Genomic DNA, 20,245 nt, shown 5'->3' with positions numbered 1-20,245 from the left:
GCCGGACTGGGGCAGTTGGGGATTTTGGGGGCTTGACTGGGGGAGATGAGGATTTGGGGGGGGCGGGGGAGGGGGGAGATTGGGATTTACTGGGGTCTGCTGGGACGTACCAGGGCCTTACTGGGATGTGCTGAGGCTTTCCTGGGGGTTTACTGGGACGTACTGAGCCTTTACTGGGCACATTTGGGGGCTCTTTAGGGTCTCCCGGGGGTATTTGGGGTCCATCTGGGCCCCCCCAGGTCCCTTTTTTTGGGGTGCGCGCGGGGGGGGGGGGGCTGGGGGTGTGTTGAGCATTGAGGAGTGCCCTTGGGGGCTTACTGGGACTTACTGGGAGCGGCGGCAGCTGCTCTTCCCCCCCCCCCCCCCCCCCTTCTTCCCCAGGCAGCCCAGCTGTATGGTAATAGGGGCCCCGGCGTCACCGCCGGCGTCACCGCGTCCCCCGTAACCACCCCGTTGTCTCTGTGTGTGTGTGTGTCCCTGTGTCCCCCCTTTCCTTTGGCAGAGCCACCCGCCGACCGCCTTCATGCTCAGCCCCAGCCCCTCGCCAGCGCTCCCGGCATGACCTCGGGCACCGGCAGCTCTGCCTCCACCGTCGCCGGCGCCGCCCCCCACAATGGTGAGAACAAACCGCCCCAGGCCATCGTGAAACCCCAAATCCTCACCCACGTCATCGAGGGCTTCGTCATCCAGGAAGGGGCAGAACCGTTCCCGGTACCGTATCCCTCATCCTTAGCCGGGGGGGGGGGCGGGTTTAGGGCTTGAGGCGGGGGGTCATTTTTGAAGGGGGGGGAGAGGGGGGATTTAGGGGTGGGGGGGCACCCAGCGGTGTTTTCTCCACCACCCCCCCCCCCCCCCCCCGGCAGGTGGGGCGCTCCTCCTTGCTGGTGGGGAACCTGAAGAAGAAGTATGCGCAGGAGCTGCTGGCTGAGAAGCTCCCGCCGCAGGACAACACCACCACCACCGACTCCGAAATGGAGGAACCTTATTTACAAGGTAGCGCTCGACCCCCCCGAACCGAGCCGGGGAGGGTACAGCCCCCCCCACCCCCCCCGCCCCTTTCCTTTTTATTCCCCCCACCCCGCAGTGCCCGTTTCGGGTTCCCCCCGCGCCTGAGCTGGTTGCGTTTCTCTCTCTGGGTGTCCCTCCGCGCCCCCCAGAATCCAAAGAAGAGGGGAACCCCCCCAAACTGAAGTGCGAGCTCTGCGGCCGCGTCGACTTCGCTTATAAATTCAAGCGCTCCAAGCGCTTCTGCTCCATGGCTTGTGCCAAAAGGTATCACAACCCCCCCCCCACCCCCCCGCTACCAAAAAAAAACCCAAAAAAAACCCCCCACGACAGGATCCGCCCCCCCCCCCTCCCTCACCACTCCCCCCCTCCCCGCAGGTACAACGTGGGGTGCACGAAGCGGGTGGGTTTGTTCCACCCCGATCGCAGCAAACTGCAGAAACCCGGCGGCCCCCCCCACGGCCGCCGTCGGACCTGCAAGGGGACGCTGCCCACCCTCGGCAAAGACACCAAGAAGCAGGTGAGGGGCGGAGGGGGGGGACACACACGACACGGACACGGGGCGGGATTCGTCCCCCGGGGTTGCGGGTGACGCGGGTGGGCTCTGAGGCCGGCGCTGCTCCGTCCCGCAGCCGCCGGTTTCTCTCCCGCCGGGTTCGGTGCCTCTTTCCGTGACGGCGTCGTTGCAGCTCAACCACAGCCAAGAAGATTCCAGTCGGTGTTCGGATAATTCGAGCTACGAGGAGCCGCTCTCCCCCATCTCGGCCAGTTCCTCCACCTCCCGCCGACGCCAGGGCGAGCGAGACCTGGAGCTACGCGAGATGGACCTGCCCGACGTCCACGTCCGCGACCTGGCCGGCATCGGCCACCGCTTCCTCCCCAGCGAGCCCAGCAAGTGGAACGTGGAGGACGTCTACGAGTTCATCCGCTCCCTGCCGGGTGAGGAAGAGTCGGTGGGGAGAGAGGGGGGGAAAAAAAAAAGCCCAAAAAAATTTTGCGAGGGGAATAGGTGGGGTTTGTTTGTTTTTTTCTGAAACGGGGGGGTGGGGGCGGTTTCTGAGCGTGCCCCCCCCCCCACCCACCCCCCCCGGCATCTCCGCAGGTTGCCAGGAGATCGCGGAGGAGTTCCGGGCGCAGGAGATCGACGGGCAGGCGCTGCTGCTGCTGAAGGAGGATCATCTCATGAGCACCATGAACATCAAACTGGGGCCGGCCCTCAAGATCTACGCCCGCATCAGCATGCTCAAGGACTCCTAGAGCCGGTTGGGTGGGGGGCGCCCATGGGACACCCCCCACCCCCCCCCCAACCCCTCTCAAACCCTCTACCCGCCCCGTGGGGTGGGGTGGGTGGGGGTGGGGGTGGGGGAGCTGGGGGTTTGGCGGGGGGGAGCCACTCGTGAGCACAACCCGGCCCCGGGGCGGCCCCCCCCGGGGTGTGTAAATAGGCCGTAGCTAGAGCGGGCCCCCCCCCTCCCCCCCGGCCCCGTATTGGGGTGGGGTGGGGGGGTCACCCCCCCCACACACACACACACACACACCCCCACACACACCCCCTTCTCCGGCAGGGAGGGGAGGGGTCCCCGCGTCTCCCCCCCCTCTCCGTGTCCCCGTCCCCCCCACCCCCCTCCCCAAAACGGCAGGGCGAAGCAGGACGATTGCCTTAACATGTGCCCCCCCACCCCCCCCCACCTCCTCAAGCTGGGCTTTGGGCTACCAGCCCTGGGGGGGTGTTAGCCCGGTGCAGGGGGGAGTGGGGGGGGGGGGTGGGGGGTATCTCGGGGTGTGCAGAGAAGGCGTCACCCCCCAACCCCACCCCACCCCCTGCGGGGGCTGTTTTGGGGGCACCTTAGTAGAGGACGGTGGGGGGGGGGGTGTCCCCCCACGGCAGGTAAGGACCCCCCCCCAGCACCCCTCACTCCCCCCTCTTACCCCCCCCCCCCCCGGCCACCACGGTCTTTTTAAGAAAAGAAAAGGAAAAAGGAAAAAAAAAAAAAAAGGAAAAAAAACACACGCCGCCCCCCCCCACCTCTTTTTCCTGGTTTTTTTTTTTTTTTTGTTTTTAATAAACACTGAAAAAAAGAAAAGAAAAACTCGGGGCCCCCCCAACTTTTTCTTCCCCCCCCCCGCCCCCGTTTCCTTCCTGGGTAAACCGAGGCAGCGCCTTGGGGATGTTCCCGAGTGCCACCGAGGGCGGTGGGACGCTCCGTGGGCGTTGGGGACGGGGCTGGTGTCACCTCCCCGGTGCCCTCCTGGCCTGGGGGACCCTGGGGGTGCCCCTGCTGCCCCCTGAGCTGGGGGGAGGGGGGGCGGGGGTGGCCCTGAGGTGTGTGTGTCACCCCCCCCGGCCCCGTGGCCACCGCCACCTCCCAGGAGCCCAGGGTGGAGGGTTGAGACCTCCCAAATCCCAGCGCTTGGGGCCCCAACGTGCGGGAGATGGGGAGGGGGACAGGAGGGGACACCCACCATGGTGGTGGTGGCCCTGGAGATGGTGGCCATGGTGACGTGTCCTGAGGGTCTGTGGTAGGGTGTCCCGGGAGCCGGTGGCCATGGTGGCGAGGTGTCCATGGAGACGGGGCCCATGATAAGGTGTCCCCAGGGCTTGTACCCAGGGTGGTGACACGTCCTCGCAGCTGGGTGCCCATGGTGGGGGCGTGTCCCCAAAACTGGTGACCCTGGTCAGGCGTCGCTGGAGCTGGTGGCTGCAGTGAGGTGTCCCCAGAGCTGGTGGCCACGTCAGTGAGGTGACCGTGGAGATGGTGCCTGTGGGAAGGCGTCCCCAGAGCTGGTGAGATGTCCCTGGGGCTGGTGGCCAGGGTGAGGTGTCCCCAGAGCTGATGCCCACGGAGAGGTGTCCCCGGGGATGGTGGTCACAGAGAGCTGGTGCCAGCTCCCAGAGGCGGTGCCTGTGGTAGGATGTCCCCAGAGCTGGTGACCGTGGTGGGGTGTTCCTGCACTGGTGTCCCTGGGGCTGGTGCCTGTAGTGGTGACATGTCCTTGAAGCTGGTGGCCATGGTGACGTGTCCTGGGGGTCTGTGGTAAGGTGTCCCTGGAGGCGATGGCCATGGTGAGGTGGCCCCAGAGCTGGTGGCTGGAGTGGTGACACGTCCTTGGAACTGGAAGCCATGGTGAGGCGTCCCGGAGCTGGTGCCCAAGTTGGTGAGATGTCCACAGAGATGGTGGCCATGGTGAGGTGTCCCCAGAGCTGGTTCCTGTGGTGGTGACATGTCCTTGAAGCTGGTGGCCACGGTGGTGAGGTGTCCCTGCCCCTGGTGCCCACGTTGGCGAGGTGGTCCCGAAGCTGTTGCCCATGGTGACATGTCCCTGGAGGTGGTGGCCACAGCGAGGTGTCCTCAGAGCTGGTGCCCGCGGTGAGATGTGCCCGGGGCTGGTGGCCAGGGTGAGGTGTCCCCAGAGCTGGTGCCCACCTTGCTGAGGTGGTGCTGGAGCTGGTAGCCACGGTGAAGTGTCCCAGGCTGTGGTGGCCATGGGGAGGTGGCCCCAGGGCTGGTGCCGCCCCCCCCCCGGCCCAAGACCTGCTGGACCCCAGGTGGGTCCCCAGCTCAGGCCATCGCCCCCCTGCAGGACCAGGGGCTGGCGGTGGCCATAGTGGGGAGGTGGCCATGGGGAGGTGGCCCCAGGGCTTGTACCCATCCATGGTGGTGACGTCCCCAGAGAGGGTGGTCACAGGGAGCTTCACCCCGAGACACTGGCGACCCCCCCCCGGGGCTCTGCCACCCCCTCCCCCGGGGACACGGTGGGGACACCCCACCCACTGGCGGGGTGGCCCGTGGCTTCCCCGGCCCCTCCTGCGGCCCCCCAGAGCCCGGGCCACCAGCATTGTCCCCAGATGTCCCCAGCGGGAGGTCCCCGAGGTGGCCGCAGCAGCCCCTCGCTCCCCCCCCCCCCCCGCCTCCACCTTCAGCGCGAATTTTCAACCTTCCGCAACAAACACAGAAACCCAGATTTATTTTTTTTTTTTTAATTTTTTTTGGTTTTTTTTTACTCATTTTTTTTTTTTTGTTGTCGTTCTCGTTTATTCTCTTTTTTTTTGTTGTTGTTGTTTTGGTTTTTTTTGTTTGTTTGTTTTGTTTTGGGAAAGGGGGCGCCGGTTTTGGGGGGGGCGGCGGGGGGTTGGGGGGGGGGGGGCGGGGGGGGTGTTTTCAGTCCTTTTTTGCCCACCGCGCGCAGCCGGGCCGCACGCGTGTGCCCCCCCGCTCCCCCCCCCCACCCCCCCGGCTTCTCCATGAACCACAATGCAAGACAGCGGGGGGGGGCGGGGGGGGGGAAGAGGGAAAAGGCTTTTTTTTTTTTTCTTCATTTTCTCCTCTTTTCTCTCTTTTTTCTTTTTTTTTTTTTTTTTTTTTCTTTTTTTTGCCTTTTTCTCCTTTTTTAACTAAGGTAAGAACTAGCTCTAGGGACGCGTGGCCTGGATTTCCAGCGAGGAAAATTAAAAAAAAAGCCCCAAAACGAGGCGGGGGGGGAGGGCGGGGGGGGGGGGGGGGGCTGGAAGAAGGGGGGGGGCATTAAGTGTATAAGAGGCGTATTTACACGGTATTAACATGCTGACAAAAAAGATTACAATATTGAGTATCGTACAACATCGAGGGGGGGGGAAAAAACAAGGAAATGGGGGGGGGAATAAAAAATAACGAGGGGGGGGGGGTGTTAAAAATTAATAAACAGAAGGTAAATAAACCAACCCTGGCGAAAACAACCCCGAAAATAAAAGGCTGAAGTTAAGGCTTAAAAAGTGTATAAAAAAATAACACAGTTAATATCCAAAAAACGGAACCAAAGAGTACAGAATATAGATGAGTTTTTCTTTGTCGCGGCGCTGGGGGGGGGGGATCGGGGGGGGGGGGTGTCACGCCTCCCCCACCCCCCCCACCCCCCCTCCGGCTCTATACAGGGGTTATGTACAGGCGCCCGGGGCCGGCAGGCACAAGGCAAAGCGATTTTCCACACACGCACCCTCCCCAAAAACGGATTTTTTTTTGGGGGGGGATCCTGGGAATCTGGGGGGTGGGGCGGATCCAGCCCCAGAGAAGGGGGGGGGGGGGGGGGGGAGAGACCCAAAAAGAAAGCCCTCCAAACCCCCCCCCAAACCCCCCCGAAAATGTTTAAAAAGAAAAGCTCCAAATGTCCCCAAGGAGGTGGCGGCCGCTGCGGGCCCTGGCCCGAGTCCCATCTGCTCCCGCCGGAGAGTCCGTTGGGGGGGGGGGGGGGGGGGGAAGCAGCGGCAGGACCCCCCCCCACATACACCCCGAGCGTCATTTTTTTTTTTTTTTTTTCTTTTCCATTCTTTTTTTTTTCCTCCATCCACGGTTCGTTTTGGGTCTTATTTCTGTTTTTAGCAGCACCAACTTCTTGGCCAATAAATATATATATATATTTGTATCCAAAAAATGAGAGGAGAGGGGGCGGGGCGGGGCAGGGAGGGGGGGGGCCTCACGGGAGGAGGAAAAACCCCCCCGCCCCGTTCCCCTCCTCGGTGCCCCCACCCCCTCCCCCCCAAAAAAATAAACCAAAACCGCAGAGATTCAAAGTGCTCTGAAACCGTCTTTGGATGTCACCAAACCTGCGGGGACCTGGAGCGAGGTGCGGGGGGGGGGACGTGACCCCGGGCACGGCTCCCGGCCAGGGCTGGGGTGCTGCGGCGGGGCAGGGGGGGGTGGCTTCGTCGTCCTCCTCCTCCTCTGATTTGGGGGGGGGGGGGGTGTCCCTTGCGCGTCGTGTTCCCCCCCCGCCGCGTTAGATGAGGGAGATCCGTACGGGAATGCCGGGCGACTCCGTCCTCTGCGGCGAGTGCTGGCTGACGAGGTGCTCCACCACCGTGTGTTTGGACATGTGCTTCATCAAATAGGTCTCCTGGGGGAGGCGGAAAAGATGAGCGGTGGCTCTGGGGTGGGGCGGGGGGGGTGTTTTTGGGGCGGGGGGGGGCGGGGGGGGCGCTCACCGAGGTATAGGCGCGGCCGCACATGCTGCAGCAGTAGGCCTTGGCGTGCTTGATGGCGTGAGCCGAGAGGTGGATCTGCAGCGAGGCCGAGTCGGTGTAGGCCCGGTAGCAGTTGGGGCACTTGTAGGGCTTGTCCTTGTTGTGCTGTCGCTGGTGGGACTGTGGGAGGGGGGGGGGGGTTACGGTGACACCCCGACACCCCCCACCCCGCCCCCCCCCGCCCCCCACCCGCCCCCCACCCAGCTGACCTGGAGGTTGGAGAGTTGCGTGAAGGCCTTTTCGCAGCCGGGGTGCGGGCACTTGTAGGGTCTGTCGCCGGTGTGGATTCTGGGGGGGGCGGGGGGGGACACACACACACACAGGCAGACACGCGTCAGGTCACCATCACCTCAGCCCATCCCCCCCCAGCGGGGACAGCGCGCGGTCACGCCCCGTGGCGGGGGGAGGGGGTCACAGCGGGGATGGATGGACGGGGAGCGCGGCGGGCGCAGTGACGTCAGCCTCGGTGAGGGGGCGCGGGGGGAAGGGGGGGAGACGTGGGGCTGGGCCCCCGGAGGGTCAGAGGTGATGGAGGCGGTGGGGATGGAAGAGCGCGGCGGGGTCGACGAAGGTGCTGGAGATGATGAGCGTGGTGGGGATGATGGAGGCAGGGGGGACAATAAGCACGGTAGAGGTGGATGAGCATGGTGGGGACAAGAAAGGTGCTGGAGATGATGAGCGGGGTGACGAGAGTGGTGTGGTTGACGAAGGCGGTGGAGATGGTGGCTCCGGAGATGATGAAGGTGGTGGAGACCATGAGTGGGGTGGGGTCAATGAAAGTGGCGGAGACCGTAAGCATGGTGGGGCCAATGAAGGTGGCGGACACCATAAAGGTGCTGGAGATGATGAGTGTGGTGATGAGAAGAGTGGTGTGGTTGATGAAGGCGGTGGAGGTGGTGACTCTGGAGATGATGAAGGTGGTGGAGACCATGAGTGGGGTGGGGTCAATGAAAGTGGTGGAGACCATAAGCATGGTGAGGCCAATGAAGGTGGCGGACACAACAAAGGTGCTGGAGATGATGAGCGTGGTGGGGATGATGAAGGCAGTGGGGACAATAAGCACAGTAGAGGTGGATGAGCATGGTGGGGACAAGAAAGGTGCTGGAGATGATGAGAAGAGTGGTGTGGTTGATGAAGGTGGTGGAGATGGTGACTCTGGAGATGATGAAGGTGGTGGAGACCATGAGTGGGGTGGCGTCAATGAAGGTGGTGGAAATCATGATTGGGGTGGGGTCAATGAAAGCGGTGGAGACCATAAGCATGGTGAGGCCAATGAAGGTGGCGGACACAACAAAGGTGCTGGAGATGATGAGCGTGGTGGGGATGATGAAGGCAGCGGGGACAATAAGCATGGTAGAGGTGGATGAGCATGGTGGGGTCGATGAAGGTGCTGGAGATGAAGAGTGTGGTGATGAGAAGAGTGGTGTGGTTGATGAAGGTGGTGGAGGTGGCGGAGATGGTGACTCTGGAGATGAAGGTGGTGGAGATGATGAGCGTGGTAGGATCACTGAAGGCGGTGGAGACCATGAGTGTGGTGGAGCCAGTGAAAGTGGTGGAGATCGTGATTGTGGTGGGGTCAATGTAGGTGGTGGAGACCATGAGCAGGGTGGGGCCAATGAAGGTGGTGGAGACAATGAAGGTGCTGGAGATGATGAGTATGGTGGAGATGATGAAGGCAGTGGGGACGGATTGGTGTAGTGGGGACAGATGCGTGTGGTGTAGATGAGCATGGTGGGATCAATGAAGGTGGTGGAGATGACAAGCATGGTGGCAACAACGAAGGTGGTGAGGACAGGACTCATGTGGCGGGGACGATGAGCATGGTGGGAATGGATGAGCATGGTGGGGTCAATGAAGGTGGTAGAGATGACGAGTGTGGCAGGGATGAAGAAGGTGGTGGGGACAATGAGCATAGTGGGGATAGTAAAAGTGCTGGAGATGATGCGCGTGGTGGGGATGATGAAGGCAGTGGGGATGGACTGGCTCAATAAAGGTAGTGGAGATCATAAGCATGGTGGGGTCAATGAAGAGACAAGGTGCTGGAGATGATGAAGGCAGTGGGGACAATAAGCATGGTGGAGACGGATCAGTGTGGTAGGGATGGATGAGCGTGGTGGGGATGAACAAGGTGGTGGGGACAATGAACGCGGTGAAGATGGATGAGCGTGGTAGGGACAACAAAGGTGCTAGAGATGATTAGACTACGTTTGGACTCGATGATCTTAAATGTCTTTTCCAACCTCAATGATTCTGTAATTCTACGATTTGCACGGTGGGGACAATGAAGGTGCTGGAGATGACAAGTATGGTGGCAACAATGAAGGCAGTGGGGCCTGATTGGCGTGATGGGGCCAAGTTAGCATGGTGGGCTCAATGAAGGTGGTGGAGATCACGAGCATGGCGGGGTTGATGAAGGTGGTGGAAACAAGGTGCTGGAGATGAGCATGGTGCAGATGAAGGCAGTGGGGACAGTAAGTGTGGCGGGGATGGATGAGCACGGCAGCGATGGATGAGTGTGGCAGGAATGAAGAAGGTGGTGGGGACAATGAGCATGGTGGAGATGGATGAGCATGGTGTGGACAATAAAGGTACTGGAGATGATGAGTGTGGTGGGGATGATGAAGGCAGTGGGTACAGATTGGCGTGGGGGGGACAGATGAGCATAGTGGAGATGATGAAGGCAGTGGGGATGATGAGCGTGGTGGGGTAAATGAAGGTGGTGGAGATGAGAAGCGTGGTGGGGATGATGAGCGTGGTGGGGATGATGAGCACAGCATGAGAGATGCTGAGTGGACGCCCCACCACCCCCTAAGGGAAGACAGGGCTGAAGGTGTCCGGCCCCCCCAGCCTCCTGGGGCCCTCCCCAGCCCCGCGGGAATGCCGTGCCCTCACCTGGTGTGCTGCTGGAGGTGGGACAGCTGGCGGAAGGACTTCTCGCAGTAGGAGCAGTGGTAGGGTTTGACGCCCAGGTGGATGCGCAGGTGCTGGGCCAGGTAGGAGGCGTTGGCGAAGGATTTGGAGCAATGGGGGCACTTGTGGGGCTTGGCCTCTGTGTGCGACTTGGAGTGGATCTGCATCTCCGACTTGGTGAAGAACGTCAAGGGGCAGACCTTACACCTGGAGAGGGGGGGGGAGAACCCCGCAGGAACCAGGCTGGGGCAGGGGGGGGGCACCCCGCCATCACCCCGGCTCCCCGAGCGGGTGGGTGGGTGCCTACCTGTACGTCTTCCCCTCTTTGGCGGTCTCCCCCGAGGCCAGGATGGGATAGGGCACCACCAGGACCGGCGGTCCCGAGGGATTTTCTGCCTTGATCTTCTTCCGGCCTCGTTCCGCCTTGGGTGCCCCCAGCAAGCCGTGGCCCTGGATTGTCTTTATGGAGTCGAGGAGAGGGGGGCTGGTGATTCCTGAGATTAGGGTGGGTGAGGAGGCGATGAGGCGGCTCTGGCTGGTGGAGGTGGGAGTCGATGGGGTGGTGGTCCCCGTCCCCGTGCTGGATTCGGAGGTGCTGACCGCCGGCGCGCGGGAAGCCAGCCCCAACCCTGGCGGGCAAAGAGAGGGGGGCGCATTAATTTTGAAGGGGGGGGGTCCACCCTCCCCTCTTCTCTCACAGCAGGGTCCTAAACCAGGAGGAGCCCTCCCCAGAATGTCCGCGGTGTTACCAGGAGCCAATAACCCCCCCATGGTGGTACCTGTGACGGTGCTGGTGGCCGGTCGGGCGTGCAGGGCCACGTCGGGCTGGGGGACGGCTTGAGGGTGGAGACCCGGGACCTGCTGCAGTTTGGGGAGGGACATGATGGACTGGCTGCTTTCGGCGGGGGAGGGGGGCACCAGGAGGGGCTGCTGGGAGGCCACGGAGGTGGGGGGCAAGTGCGGGGGGCGGATCTTCTCCGCCATCAACTGCTCCTTGATTTTGTTGATCAGGACCAGGTTGTCCAGCTGGTGGGGGGGAAGGCAGAGAGGTGGGTCAGGGTGGAGGAACTGGGACCCCCAGCCTCCCCCCCTCATCCGTCTGTCCTCCCTCCTCCCCAAAATCCCACTGTACCTGTGGGGGGGGGGGTCCTACCTGGCTGGGCATGGTGGGGGGGGGCGGCCAGAAGTAGGGGTTGTTGAAGCGAGGCTCCGCCATCCTGTGGGGAGAGAGGGGGACGGGTTACGGGGTGACATCGACCACCGCACGGACCCCCCGTCCCATCTCGAACCCCACCGACACCAACCTCCCCCCAGAACGCAACACCCAGGCTCTGAAAGAGGGCAGGGAGCAGGCAGGGAGCAGGCAGGGAGCAGGCAGGGAGCAGGCAGGGCCAGGGAACCTCCCGAGCATCTTCGCAGATGGAAATTCCTGCAGGATCAGGGTAATGCCGAGCACCCGCCAGGCACCTCGAAGACCCCGAAACGCCAGCAAGAGCCCAAGGACGCAATTTGACAAGGAGAAAGGGGGGTAAATTTTGGGGACACCCCTCCACCAAATCTCCCAAGGCCCCGAGGTATCTGCGCCGCTCCTCGGGCATCTCCGGGAAGGATTTACAGAGGTGGACGGGATGCTGCTGCAGGGAGGGTGAGCGCGACGGCGGCACATCAAACCCAAAGCCAACCCCGGCTGAATTCCCCCCGCCAAAAAAAAGCCACCCCCAATGCCAAGTGAAGCAACCTGCGATGCCTGGGGCGGCTCGACAGGAAAACCCGGCTGCAGCGGGGCCAGATTTACGGAGATGCTTAAACACGTTGGGAAAATTAATTCGAAATCTATCTTCGGGTAATAGAAAACATCTGAAAGGGGGACAGGGAGAAAACGACACCGGCGTAATGGCCCAGCGTAAATGGGCACCACCGTGCCGGCAAACCTCGTTACGGGGGTGTTTAAGGGTAAAGTGTAAGGGACCCTGGTGGAATGTATAGGAGAGGCCCCCGAGGAGCTCTGCCTGTAATATAAACCAGGCCGCGTCCGGGATCCCGGGAGAAACTAGATCGGCGCTTCTGGCAAAGCGCGTCCCTGAAAGCCTGCGGGGTGGTGGGATTCGGGGGCGAGGTGCCCAGGGCAGAGCACCAGCAGCTGGGGAAACCGAGGCACCGAAAGCCCTAGGTCACGGCTGCGGGAATTCAGACAGGGTTCTGCATACGCTGGACGGGCAGCCTCCCGCGAACGGCACCGGTGCTGTCCGGGAGCATCCCTGCTCCCACAAAAAAAGCACCCTGGGGGTGGGACGGGGTGATGAGCCTTCCTCCTCCTCCTCCTCGCACTCACTCGCTGCCTCTCGGTTTAAATCAGACCCTGAGTTCTCCAGAGGCGGGTGGGCAGCACCCAGCAAAAGGGGGACCTGCTCCTGGTCCCACCATGGACTTCACACCCACACAGCCAGCCCAGCCTGAAAAAGAGCCACGGGCTGAGCCACTCCAGGCTTGTTTTGGGGGGAAACTGAGGCAAGGAGGAGGGGACCGCCTGACCCTCACAATACGGAGCAGCATGGCGCAGGACAAGGCATGTTTTGGGGTGACTCAGACCTACACGCCGGCGCCTGTAGGCAGCACCAAGGAACGGGAGCCATTTCATGTGGCAGACCCCAATGCCACGGCCAGGCCGGGAGACCACCCAGACACCGAGCATCCCGACCAGCTTTGGAAATTCCCCTTCCCTGCCTCGAACCGCTCCCTTGTCACCTCCCAGCTGCCCATGCACCGAATTTAGGCTTTTTCAAGTGAAAGCAGACCCGGATCCTCGCAATATCCCCAGGCACAATTACTTCTCTCCCGTTTTCTCTCCATCTGCTGTATTTACCCCCCTCTCCAGCGCAGGCAGGCGAAAGGCAGAGCCGGGAGTCCCGCTCTGTGCCACGCCTGTGTGCACAGAAAGGGTAATTGCTGGGGCTATTAAATGCGCTTTCCCATATGCGTACACGCCCGCCACGGGCTATTTTATATAGATTATATATGTACCCGCACGCCGCCCACAGTGTGCATTTACCCACCGGCTACGTATATATATATTTATATATATACATATAAGATTGCTCAGGATGATGAGCATGGGATGGGACTCCGGGACTGGGGGATGATGGCATGAGGGGCTGGTGCACCAGGAGATGGGGCCAAAAGAGGAGGTGGTGTCAGGGAAAAGCCCCTGTGATAGGGACAGGCAGGAAAGCAGGCAGCGAGCAGGCAGAGGAGTGAAGGCAGGAGGGCTCCGGGTCCTCCCCGCCGCAGCCAAGCACCCCAGCACGGACCCCACCGCCCCGGCTCGGCTGGCGGCAGCCCCGCGGCGTGGGAAAACAGGAAATCAGAGCTATGATTAGAAAAGGGTTTTTTGGAGCTGCTCCCCCATCACAGCAGGTGCCCTGCGACCTCCGTCCTCCCCGTCTGTCTGGCCATCCATCTGTCCATCCTTCTCCCTGTCCCAACAACGTGCCGGGCTCGGCCAGAGCCGTCGGTGGCACCAAGAAGGATCGAAACCACCAGCGCGGTTCCCAAATCATCACCAGAACACGGCACAAACCACTACAAAGAGTCCCAGGACTCCTTGTGCAAAGCTGCAGGGGGGTTGGCAAAGGCACGAAGGGAATTTTGGGGAGGAAAGCGCAAATATCGTGTGTATCTTCCCCTCCCCGGCCTCCACCTGAGGAGGTCTTATTAAATAAATTATTTGCAAAACCACCGCGCTCAGAACTTGACGGACCTGCCCGGAATAACGAGGAAAGAAATGGTCGGCGTGCCAAAAAAAATCCCTGTTCCTGTCCCAATTTAATGTTATAAATCGTGCGGTATTTCATCGGGAGCGGAGGGAGCAGCTTCCCCCTCTCCCAGAGCTGGGATGGCTGGGGGAGGGAGCGGGAGGGGATATAAAGCAGATGGAAAAAAAAAATATATATAAAAACTCCCTTTTTCTATATTCTCAGCTAACTATGAAAAATGGAAGCTGACACACAGCAAAAAAAAAAAAAAAAAAAAAAAAAAGAAAAGAAGAAAATCCATTAAAATGGAAATTATGAAGGGTGGGAAATGCTGCAGCGCGTCTCCCCCCGGCTCTGCGGAACCCAGCTGTGCGGGGCAGGGGGGCCAGGGGGCCATCTTAGGGCTCTCTGCGCTCCCCAGTTTTTGGCTGGGCAGAAGGAAACCCCCCCCAGGTAACAGCTCTCCAAACCATGGGGCGGGGGAGCCCCCAGATGCCGGGGGGGCACATCCCCCATGGGCACTGGATTTGGCCCACTCTTACTGAGGGGACACCGAAGGTTGTCCCGGGGGACAAGGGTGGGTGCAAAAAGCATCGTGGTTGCCCGAGCGGGCACAGCCGGAGGAGAGGGATGTCAGAAGAGCAAGCAGGAAGATGTGTGGAGCCCCAAAAACAGGGGCTGAACCTCGAATTCCCGCAGAACGGCACAGTACCCAGCATCGCTGCTCAACCGGGCAAAGGGGGGAACCGGCAGCATCTCAGGCGACCCTAAAGACACAAAAATCATCGCCTCCGCACCCACGGGGAAGGAAGAGAGCGTGAGAAGCCGGCAAGCCGGGGCGAGGGGGGATGCCGAGGGGGAAAGGGGTGCGGCGGCGGCAGCGAGGGGTCGGCGCTGGCGAGATATGGTCGGACGCCGGTGTTTTGGTACTCACAGGCTGGCCTCAGAAGCCAGGTGGCCGCAGCTGCCTGGGGAGACGTGTCGATGAGGCTCCAGATTGATGGGAGGTAGATGATGGCACGGGTGGGCACGAGCTCACTAGAGCCTTCCAACTTCCTACCCAACTGCCGCTAAGTCAAGCTACAGTTCTCTAGGGAACGCCTCTACCTTGGCAGCCCTCTCTGTCTCGCCTTCGCTGAAATAAAAAGAAACAAGAGATTTCTTTTCACGGCACCGCCGAGAGAAAGGGGGCAGCTCCCGGGTACCGGCAACCCTGAGGACGGCAAGCGATCACCGACCCGGTAAAGCCGGCAAACGGGGGGAGGCGAGGGGAGGGATTTGGGATGATTTGGAGGGATTTGGCGGCAGTCGGAGTGTCTAAACGTGCCCTCCACCGAGCAAGAAGCTGAGCCCTTGGTGTCCCCAACCGCAACGTCCTGTCCCCGAGGGTCCCGGCGAGAGCACTGGGGCAGAGATTCCCTCCCCCATGCCAAGCGGCGAGCGCAGGAAAGCTGACGGCGGCCCAAGATGGCACGACAGGTGAGAGCCAAGCGGGCTGAGGTCCCCTGCGTATGCCCCCCCAAATCTCAGCACGCCCTCGCCACCATGGGACGGACTGGGCACGGTGATGTTGGCGTAGCCACATCCCCGCTACCTCCTGTGGCTGGGTGAGGGCAGAACCCAGCTCTGCCCTACACCGTGCCTCAGTTTCCCCCAAAACCACAAGGCCACAGCCCCTCTCTCCCCGTGAAGACAGGCTTCCCCCCGCATGCAAGCAGGGTCTGCCCGAACAGGAGGATTTTCCGAGAGAAAGCGAGTGCCCCTCCGCAAAAACCCCATCCTAGAGCCACTGGGGTGGGAAGCGGCACCCAGAACCATCCCGCTTCCATTCACAGGGAATCCGCATCCCTCCCCGCCTGGATTGTCCTCATCCAGGAGGGATTTACCCCAAAGCAGAGGTGGCAGAAGGCAGGCGAGGCCAGGGAAGCAGAAACGACGGGCGAGACCCGAAATCCCCATCGCTCGGGGAGGGGGGGCAGACCGCGCACCAGAAGAATTCACCCAAGATGGAACCAATTAAACCCCACGTTTCCGCCCCCCGAAGGGCTGTTAACTGGTGTTTCTCCTTCAGATTTTCAGTAAAACCGACCCAAAATGAGCCCTGGCGTAAACCCCATCCTGGTACGGGGGTCCCTGGGTGGGAAAGGGGGTGCGCGGGCGCAGGGATGAGGAGCCAAGCACTGATGTGAAGCAAAAGGGGAGGCAAAGCCACGCTGGGGACCACAGCAGAGTGTCCCCCCCTGGGGATGAAGGAGGGGAGAACCAGGGAGGCAACACTCCCAAAAGATGGGGGCCAAGGCAGCGCAACCCCAAATCCTCGGGGTCGAAATGCCATCCGTCTGTCCCATCACCGATGGGACACACCGAAGGGGACACTGGGACAGCCCGCAGGGAAACCCGGCACCCATGGGGTGACGCTCACGCCAAACATGGGGCCCGTGTCCTCCCCCCCAAAACACACCATCCCCCAGAGCAGAGGGAGTTACCTACTCCCCCAGACCCCCAAATACACTCGCCCCCCCTAAAAGAGACCAGACGGGCACCCCGCAAGGCAAAGCCGGCACCCACAAGCCAGTCAGCTCAGGGGGCAGCTGGCCCCCCCAGGGCAGCAAGGGGGGGGGTCTGGAGAGCACCCATGGGTGACGCTGACGGGACCACCGCAGCAGGTGGGGAAACCGAGGCACGGGCAGCTTAGCAGGGGTTCCCCCTGAGGAGGTAGTGAGCGTGCACCGATTCCAACATGCACTTGTCGTGACATCGCACCCGCCGACCGAAAAGCCACATTTTTTTAAGGGAAAAACAGTAATGGGGAGGGTGGGAGGAGGATGTCGAGGGAGAAAAAGATTATTTTACGCATATAAATACACGTATCTTAAAAACAGAAATTTCAAGCGGTCACACTTACGCCGTGAGTGGGGTCCCCTCCGCCACCAGATCCGGTCCCCTCCCCACAGCAGGGGGTGGGCAGGTGGCCCCCCACAAGCCCCAAAACCCCCCAGGAAGGGCGAAAATCCACCCTCACTTATATATAAATATATATATGCACATGATAATACATGTATTATTATATGTGTATATATATTCTTTTTATAGGCATATATATCATTGCATACACACCATTAAGCGCATATACGTTATTTTACAATGTAAATATATATATATATAGGGTTGGTTTTTTCCTCCAGTCCCCTCAATAAAGCTGGCATGCCCACCTCTGCGAGTACTGGCGTTGCTTCCCCTTATCCGCGTCCATCTCCAGCTCTAGCTGAGACCGGGTGCTGCACGCGGGGCGTTTTTCTACGGGGGGACAAGGAGGACAACTTCACACACCCCGAACCCACCGCCAGCCCCCGGCGCGCGAGATCCCAGAGCAGAGGAACAAAAGCGAAGCGGCTCCGACCTACCCGACCCGTGGGAACGTGGGGTTTTTCCTGAAAATAGAGAGAACAAAAAAAAAAAAAAAAAAAAGAAAAGAAAAGAAAAAAAAAAAAGCAATGTTTTTTTTTTTTAAGCCCGGTTTACCCCCAAACTGCCGGCGAAGCCGAGGGATAGGGAGCTGCTGGCTGGAAAATCGGGGTTGAAATCCATCCCCTCACCCCGGACCCTCCGCCTCTCGGCAAATTGCACGCCGGGAGGGACCGAAAACTTTTTTACCTCTCCGCTAAAATATCACTTTATAATCTCAAAAGGCCTTGGGCTCAAAGCCGCTATCGCCCGCTCCATCCTCCCCGGATTAAAAAACCCGGCTGATGTCCGAAGGACAGCGGGGCCAGGGAAAAAAAAAGCAACCAAGGAGCATCCTCCGACCTTGCAGGGTATTTGCTGGAGAAAAAGAAATAAAATCAGCAAATTAATCATTCCTGGGTTAAAACGCATCTTCGTCCGGCTTCGCCGCGGCCACGCCGGCTCTAAGCTCCCCCCCGGGCCCCCGACGTGGCCGGGAGATTATGGATGTATAAATAGTATATGGCTAAATATACGTCCAGGCAGACAGACAGACCTCTCTAAGCACCGCCACGGAAATTTGGGTCCCTCGCTAAGGCTGCCGCATTCCTGCCAAAGCGCGATGCAAAAATATTCCCCCGTTAGACCTTCCAGCCAGCGAGACCACTTTCTAGACAAAACCGGTTAATGCGGAAAGAGAGGAAAGGAAGAAAAAAAAAAGGGGGGGGGGGGAGGAATAAAAATGATAATAATAACCGCCCCCCCGCGCTTCTTCCGCCACCCCCTGTGTAAGAAAAAAAGCCATGAATAAATAAACAAGCAAACAGTCGTTCCCCCCCCCCCCGCCCCAACATGCAACATCCACAAAAATAGGTACGTTCAGCTGCAATTAACTTTTCCATTAGACCATCCAGAGGGAGAGAAAAAGGGAAAATCCAGGAAAATGGGTATTTTCCTGGATGTCCCCCCGCCTTTTCCCCCCCTTTTCGCCCCCCCTCTTTCCTTCTTCTTCCTCCCCGGTGAAGGCGAGTGGGGTGTGGGGGGGGTAAAAATAAAATAATATATAATAAAAAGAGGTGGAAAAAGGCGAAGTTTGGCGTTAAGTGAAGTTGAAATCCTCGACCTGGGAGGGGAGATGGGGGGGATGGCCTTTTTTTTTTTTTTTTTTTTTTTTTTTTCAGACAAAAAGGCCGGGGGATGGGGATGGAGGGGGGGGTTTGGGGAGGGGGGGGGTTGGCCCGGCCGGGAGCTTTCCCCCCCCCTTCATCCGCCGCCTCTCCCACATTCTCAGACGGTTTTATTAAAATTCGCAGACAAAAGGAAAACAAAAATGGCAGCCCCGGCTTATTTTTAAAAGGCTAGGACGGGGACGCCATATTCTGCAGAGGAAAAAAAATGTAAAAAAAAAATATAATAAAAAATAAAATTAAATTTAAAAAAAAAACCCAAAACGCAGCGCGGGGGGCGGGGGGGGGGGGTGGGGGGTTGTGGGGCCGCGCCCCCCCCCCCGCCCCGCTCGTACCCGGGGTGAGGGGGGGGGTAAGGGGCGGGGGGGGGGGTTGAGGTGTTTTGGAGGGATGGATGTGGGGGGGGAAAGGAGGAGGAGGGGGGGGGGAAAGGAAGGGAAGAGGAGAAAAAAAAAAAAGAGGGGGGGGAAGGAAAAAAAAAAAAAGACACTTCCTATACCAACAGCCATGCTGCCCCCGCCGCGTCCCGCCGGCTCCGCCGCACGGAGGAAGATGGGCCGCCCCGCGCCGCCCGCCCCGCCCCCCGCGCCCGCCCCCGCCGCCCCGCCCAGCCCCGGGACGCGGCGGGCCCGGCCCGGCGCCGCCTTCACCCCCCCCAACCCACCCCCCCCTCCCCGCGCCCCGGTACCCGGTAAGGGGGGGACGGGGCAACCCGCCGGGTCCCACCGGGCTGCGAGGCCGCGGGCTCCGCTCGGGACCCCCCCCCCCGGGTCCCCTCAGGCCCCCCCGGGTCTCCTCAGAGCTCCCGGGCTCCCTCAGCCGCCCCCAGGTCCCCCTCAGGCCCGCTGGATCTCTTCACCGGTCCCGGTTCTATTCACTCAGCTCCCCCGGATCCCCCCAGATCTCCTCAGCCCCCCAAAATCTCGTCCCCCCCCCCAGGTCCCCTCAGCCCCCCCAAATCTCCTCAGACCCCCCGGGCTCCCTCAGCCCCCCCTGGACCCCCTCAGCCACCCCCGGTTCTCCTCAGCTCCCTCGGTCTCCTCAGCCCGCCCCAATCTCCTCAGATCCCCCCAGTCTCCTCAGACCCCCCCAGGTCCCCTGAGACCCCCCCAGATCTCTTCAGCCCCCCAAATCTCATCGGCCCCCCCCCAGCTCCCCTCAGCTCCACAAAATCTCCTCAGACCCCCCCGCGGGCTCCCTCAGCCCCCCTGGATCCCCTCAGCCCCCCCTGGATCCCCTCAGCCCCCCTGGATCCCCTCAGCCACCCTGGTTCTCCTCAGCTCCCTCAGTCTCCTCAGATGCCCCAAATCTCCTCAGACCTTCCCAGTCTCCTCAAACCCCCCCCCCCCCGGACTCCTCAGACCCCCCCAAATCTCCTTAGTACCCCCAGGTCCCCTCAGCCCCCCCAAATCTCCTCAGACCCCCCCAGGCTCCCTCAGGCCCCCCGGGTCCCCTCAGCCATCTCAGTTTTGCTCAGCTCACGCAGTCTCCTCAGTCCCCCCCCAAATCTCCTCAGTACCCCGGTTCCTCTCAGCCCCCCCAGGTCCCCTCAATCCCCCTGGATCCCCTCAGTCTCCTCAGCCCCCCCCAAAGCTCCTCAGTCCAGATGGATCCCCTCAGCTCCCCCAGTTTCTCCCCAGCCTCCCCCAGGTCCCCCCCAGTCTCCCCAGGTCCCCCCAGTTCTCCTCAGCCCCCCCGGATCCCCTCAGCCTCCTGGTTCTCCTCAGCCCCACCCCCAAATCTCTTCAGCCCCCCCGGATCCCCTCAGCCCCTCTGGTTCTTTTCAGCCCCCCCCCAATTCTCCTCACCCCCCTGGTTCCCCTCAGCCCCACTCTCTTGCCTCTGCAACACCATAACCCCCCCTCAGGGTGCCACCCCCCACCTTTGGGGGTCTCTGCAGCCCCCCCCCCACCCCCGTCCTCCCTCAGCCCCCCTGAGGGTCCCCCCCCCCA

At 60.9% G+C, this 20,245-nt stretch overlaps 2 protein-coding genes across 19 annotated transcripts; one reads left to right on the top strand and one right to left on the bottom strand.

Moving 5' to 3' along the window:
* Nucleotides 1-100: 100 nt before the first annotated feature.
* Nucleotides 101-2,920, top strand: PHC2 (polyhomeotic homolog 2). 7 transcript variants are annotated; one of them, XM_063354074.1, is made up of 6 exons: nt 101-711; nt 906-995; nt 1,139-1,272; nt 1,384-1,525; nt 1,638-1,944; nt 2,108-2,920. In XM_063354074.1, the coding sequence occupies exons 1-6, from the start codon at nt 559-561 to the stop codon at nt 2,260-2,262; spliced, it is 981 nt and encodes a 326-aa protein (XP_063210144.1). In that variant the 5' UTR covers nt 101-558; the 3' UTR covers nt 2,263-2,920. The 7 variants fall into 7 exon arrangements, with proteins under 7 accessions (XP_063210144.1, XP_063210145.1, XP_063210147.1 ...); XM_063354075.1 differs by having other exon boundaries at nt 102-711; nt 915-995; nt 2,108-2,919; XM_063354077.1 differs by having other exon boundaries at nt 103-711; nt 906-993; nt 1,158-1,272; nt 2,108-2,919.
* Nucleotides 2,921-5,495: 2,575 nt separating this feature from the next.
* Nucleotides 5,496-18,863, bottom strand: ZNF362 (zinc finger protein 362). Of its 12 annotated transcripts, XM_063353920.1 has the most exons (11): nt 18,793-18,822; nt 17,067-17,093; nt 16,875-16,959; nt 14,597-14,797; nt 11,064-11,127; nt 10,690-10,936; nt 10,218-10,539; nt 9,893-10,117; nt 7,210-7,288; nt 6,962-7,120; nt 5,500-6,873 (listed from the first exon to the last, which is right to left on the bottom strand). In XM_063353920.1, the coding sequence occupies exons 5-11, from the start codon at nt 11,124-11,126 to the stop codon at nt 6,757-6,759; spliced, it is 1,212 nt and encodes a 403-aa protein (XP_063209990.1). In that variant the 5' UTR covers nt 11,127; nt 14,597-14,797; nt 16,875-16,959; nt 17,067-17,093; nt 18,793-18,822; the 3' UTR covers nt 5,500-6,756. The 12 variants fall into 12 exon arrangements, with proteins under 12 accessions (XP_063209981.1, XP_063209982.1, XP_063209985.1 ...); XM_063353911.1 differs by lacking the exon at nt 14,597-14,797 and having other exon boundaries at nt 5,496-6,873; nt 18,793-18,863; XM_063353915.1 differs by lacking the exons at nt 14,597-14,797; nt 18,793-18,822 and adding an exon at nt 17,663-17,948 and having other exon boundaries at nt 5,497-6,873.
* Between the last annotated feature and the right edge of the window lie 1,382 nt (nt 18,864-20,245).

Source organism: Chroicocephalus ridibundus, chromosome 16 (assembly GCF_963924245.1).
Source record: "Chroicocephalus ridibundus chromosome 16, bChrRid1.1, whole genome shotgun sequence".
Classification (NCBI taxonomy): domain Eukaryota; kingdom Metazoa; phylum Chordata; class Aves; order Charadriiformes; family Laridae; genus Chroicocephalus; species Chroicocephalus ridibundus.
Note: the sequence above shows the minus strand (reverse complement) of the source record. Positions and strands in the feature narration are given on the sequence as shown.

What these genes read in the sequence shown, in the direction of transcription:
- ZNF362 (XM_063353911.1), bottom strand. An exon ending in CCCCCACCATGCCCAGCCAG is followed by an intron (nt 10,937 to 11,063) that starts GTAGGACCCCCC and finishes CCCCCCCACCAG; the next exon opens with CTGGACAACCTGGTCCTGAT. An exon ending in CACCTCCAGCAGCACACCAG is followed by an intron (nt 7,289 to 9,892) that starts GTGAGGGCACGG and finishes CGCCCCCCCCAG; the next exon opens with AATCCACACCGGCGACAGAC.
- PHC2 (XM_063354072.1), top strand. Translation starts at nt 559, where the DNA reads ATGACCTCGGGCACCGGCAGCTCTGCCTCCACCGTCGCCGGCGCCGCC. An exon ending in AGGAACCTTATTTACAAGGT is followed by an intron (nt 996 to 1,138) that starts AGCGCTCGACCC and finishes CTCTCTCTGGGT; the next exon opens with GTCCCTCCGCGCCCCCCAGA. An exon ending in GTTCATCCGCTCCCTGCCGG is followed by an intron (nt 1,945 to 2,107) that starts GTGAGGAAGAGT and finishes GCATCTCCGCAG; the next exon opens with GTTGCCAGGAGATCGCGGAG.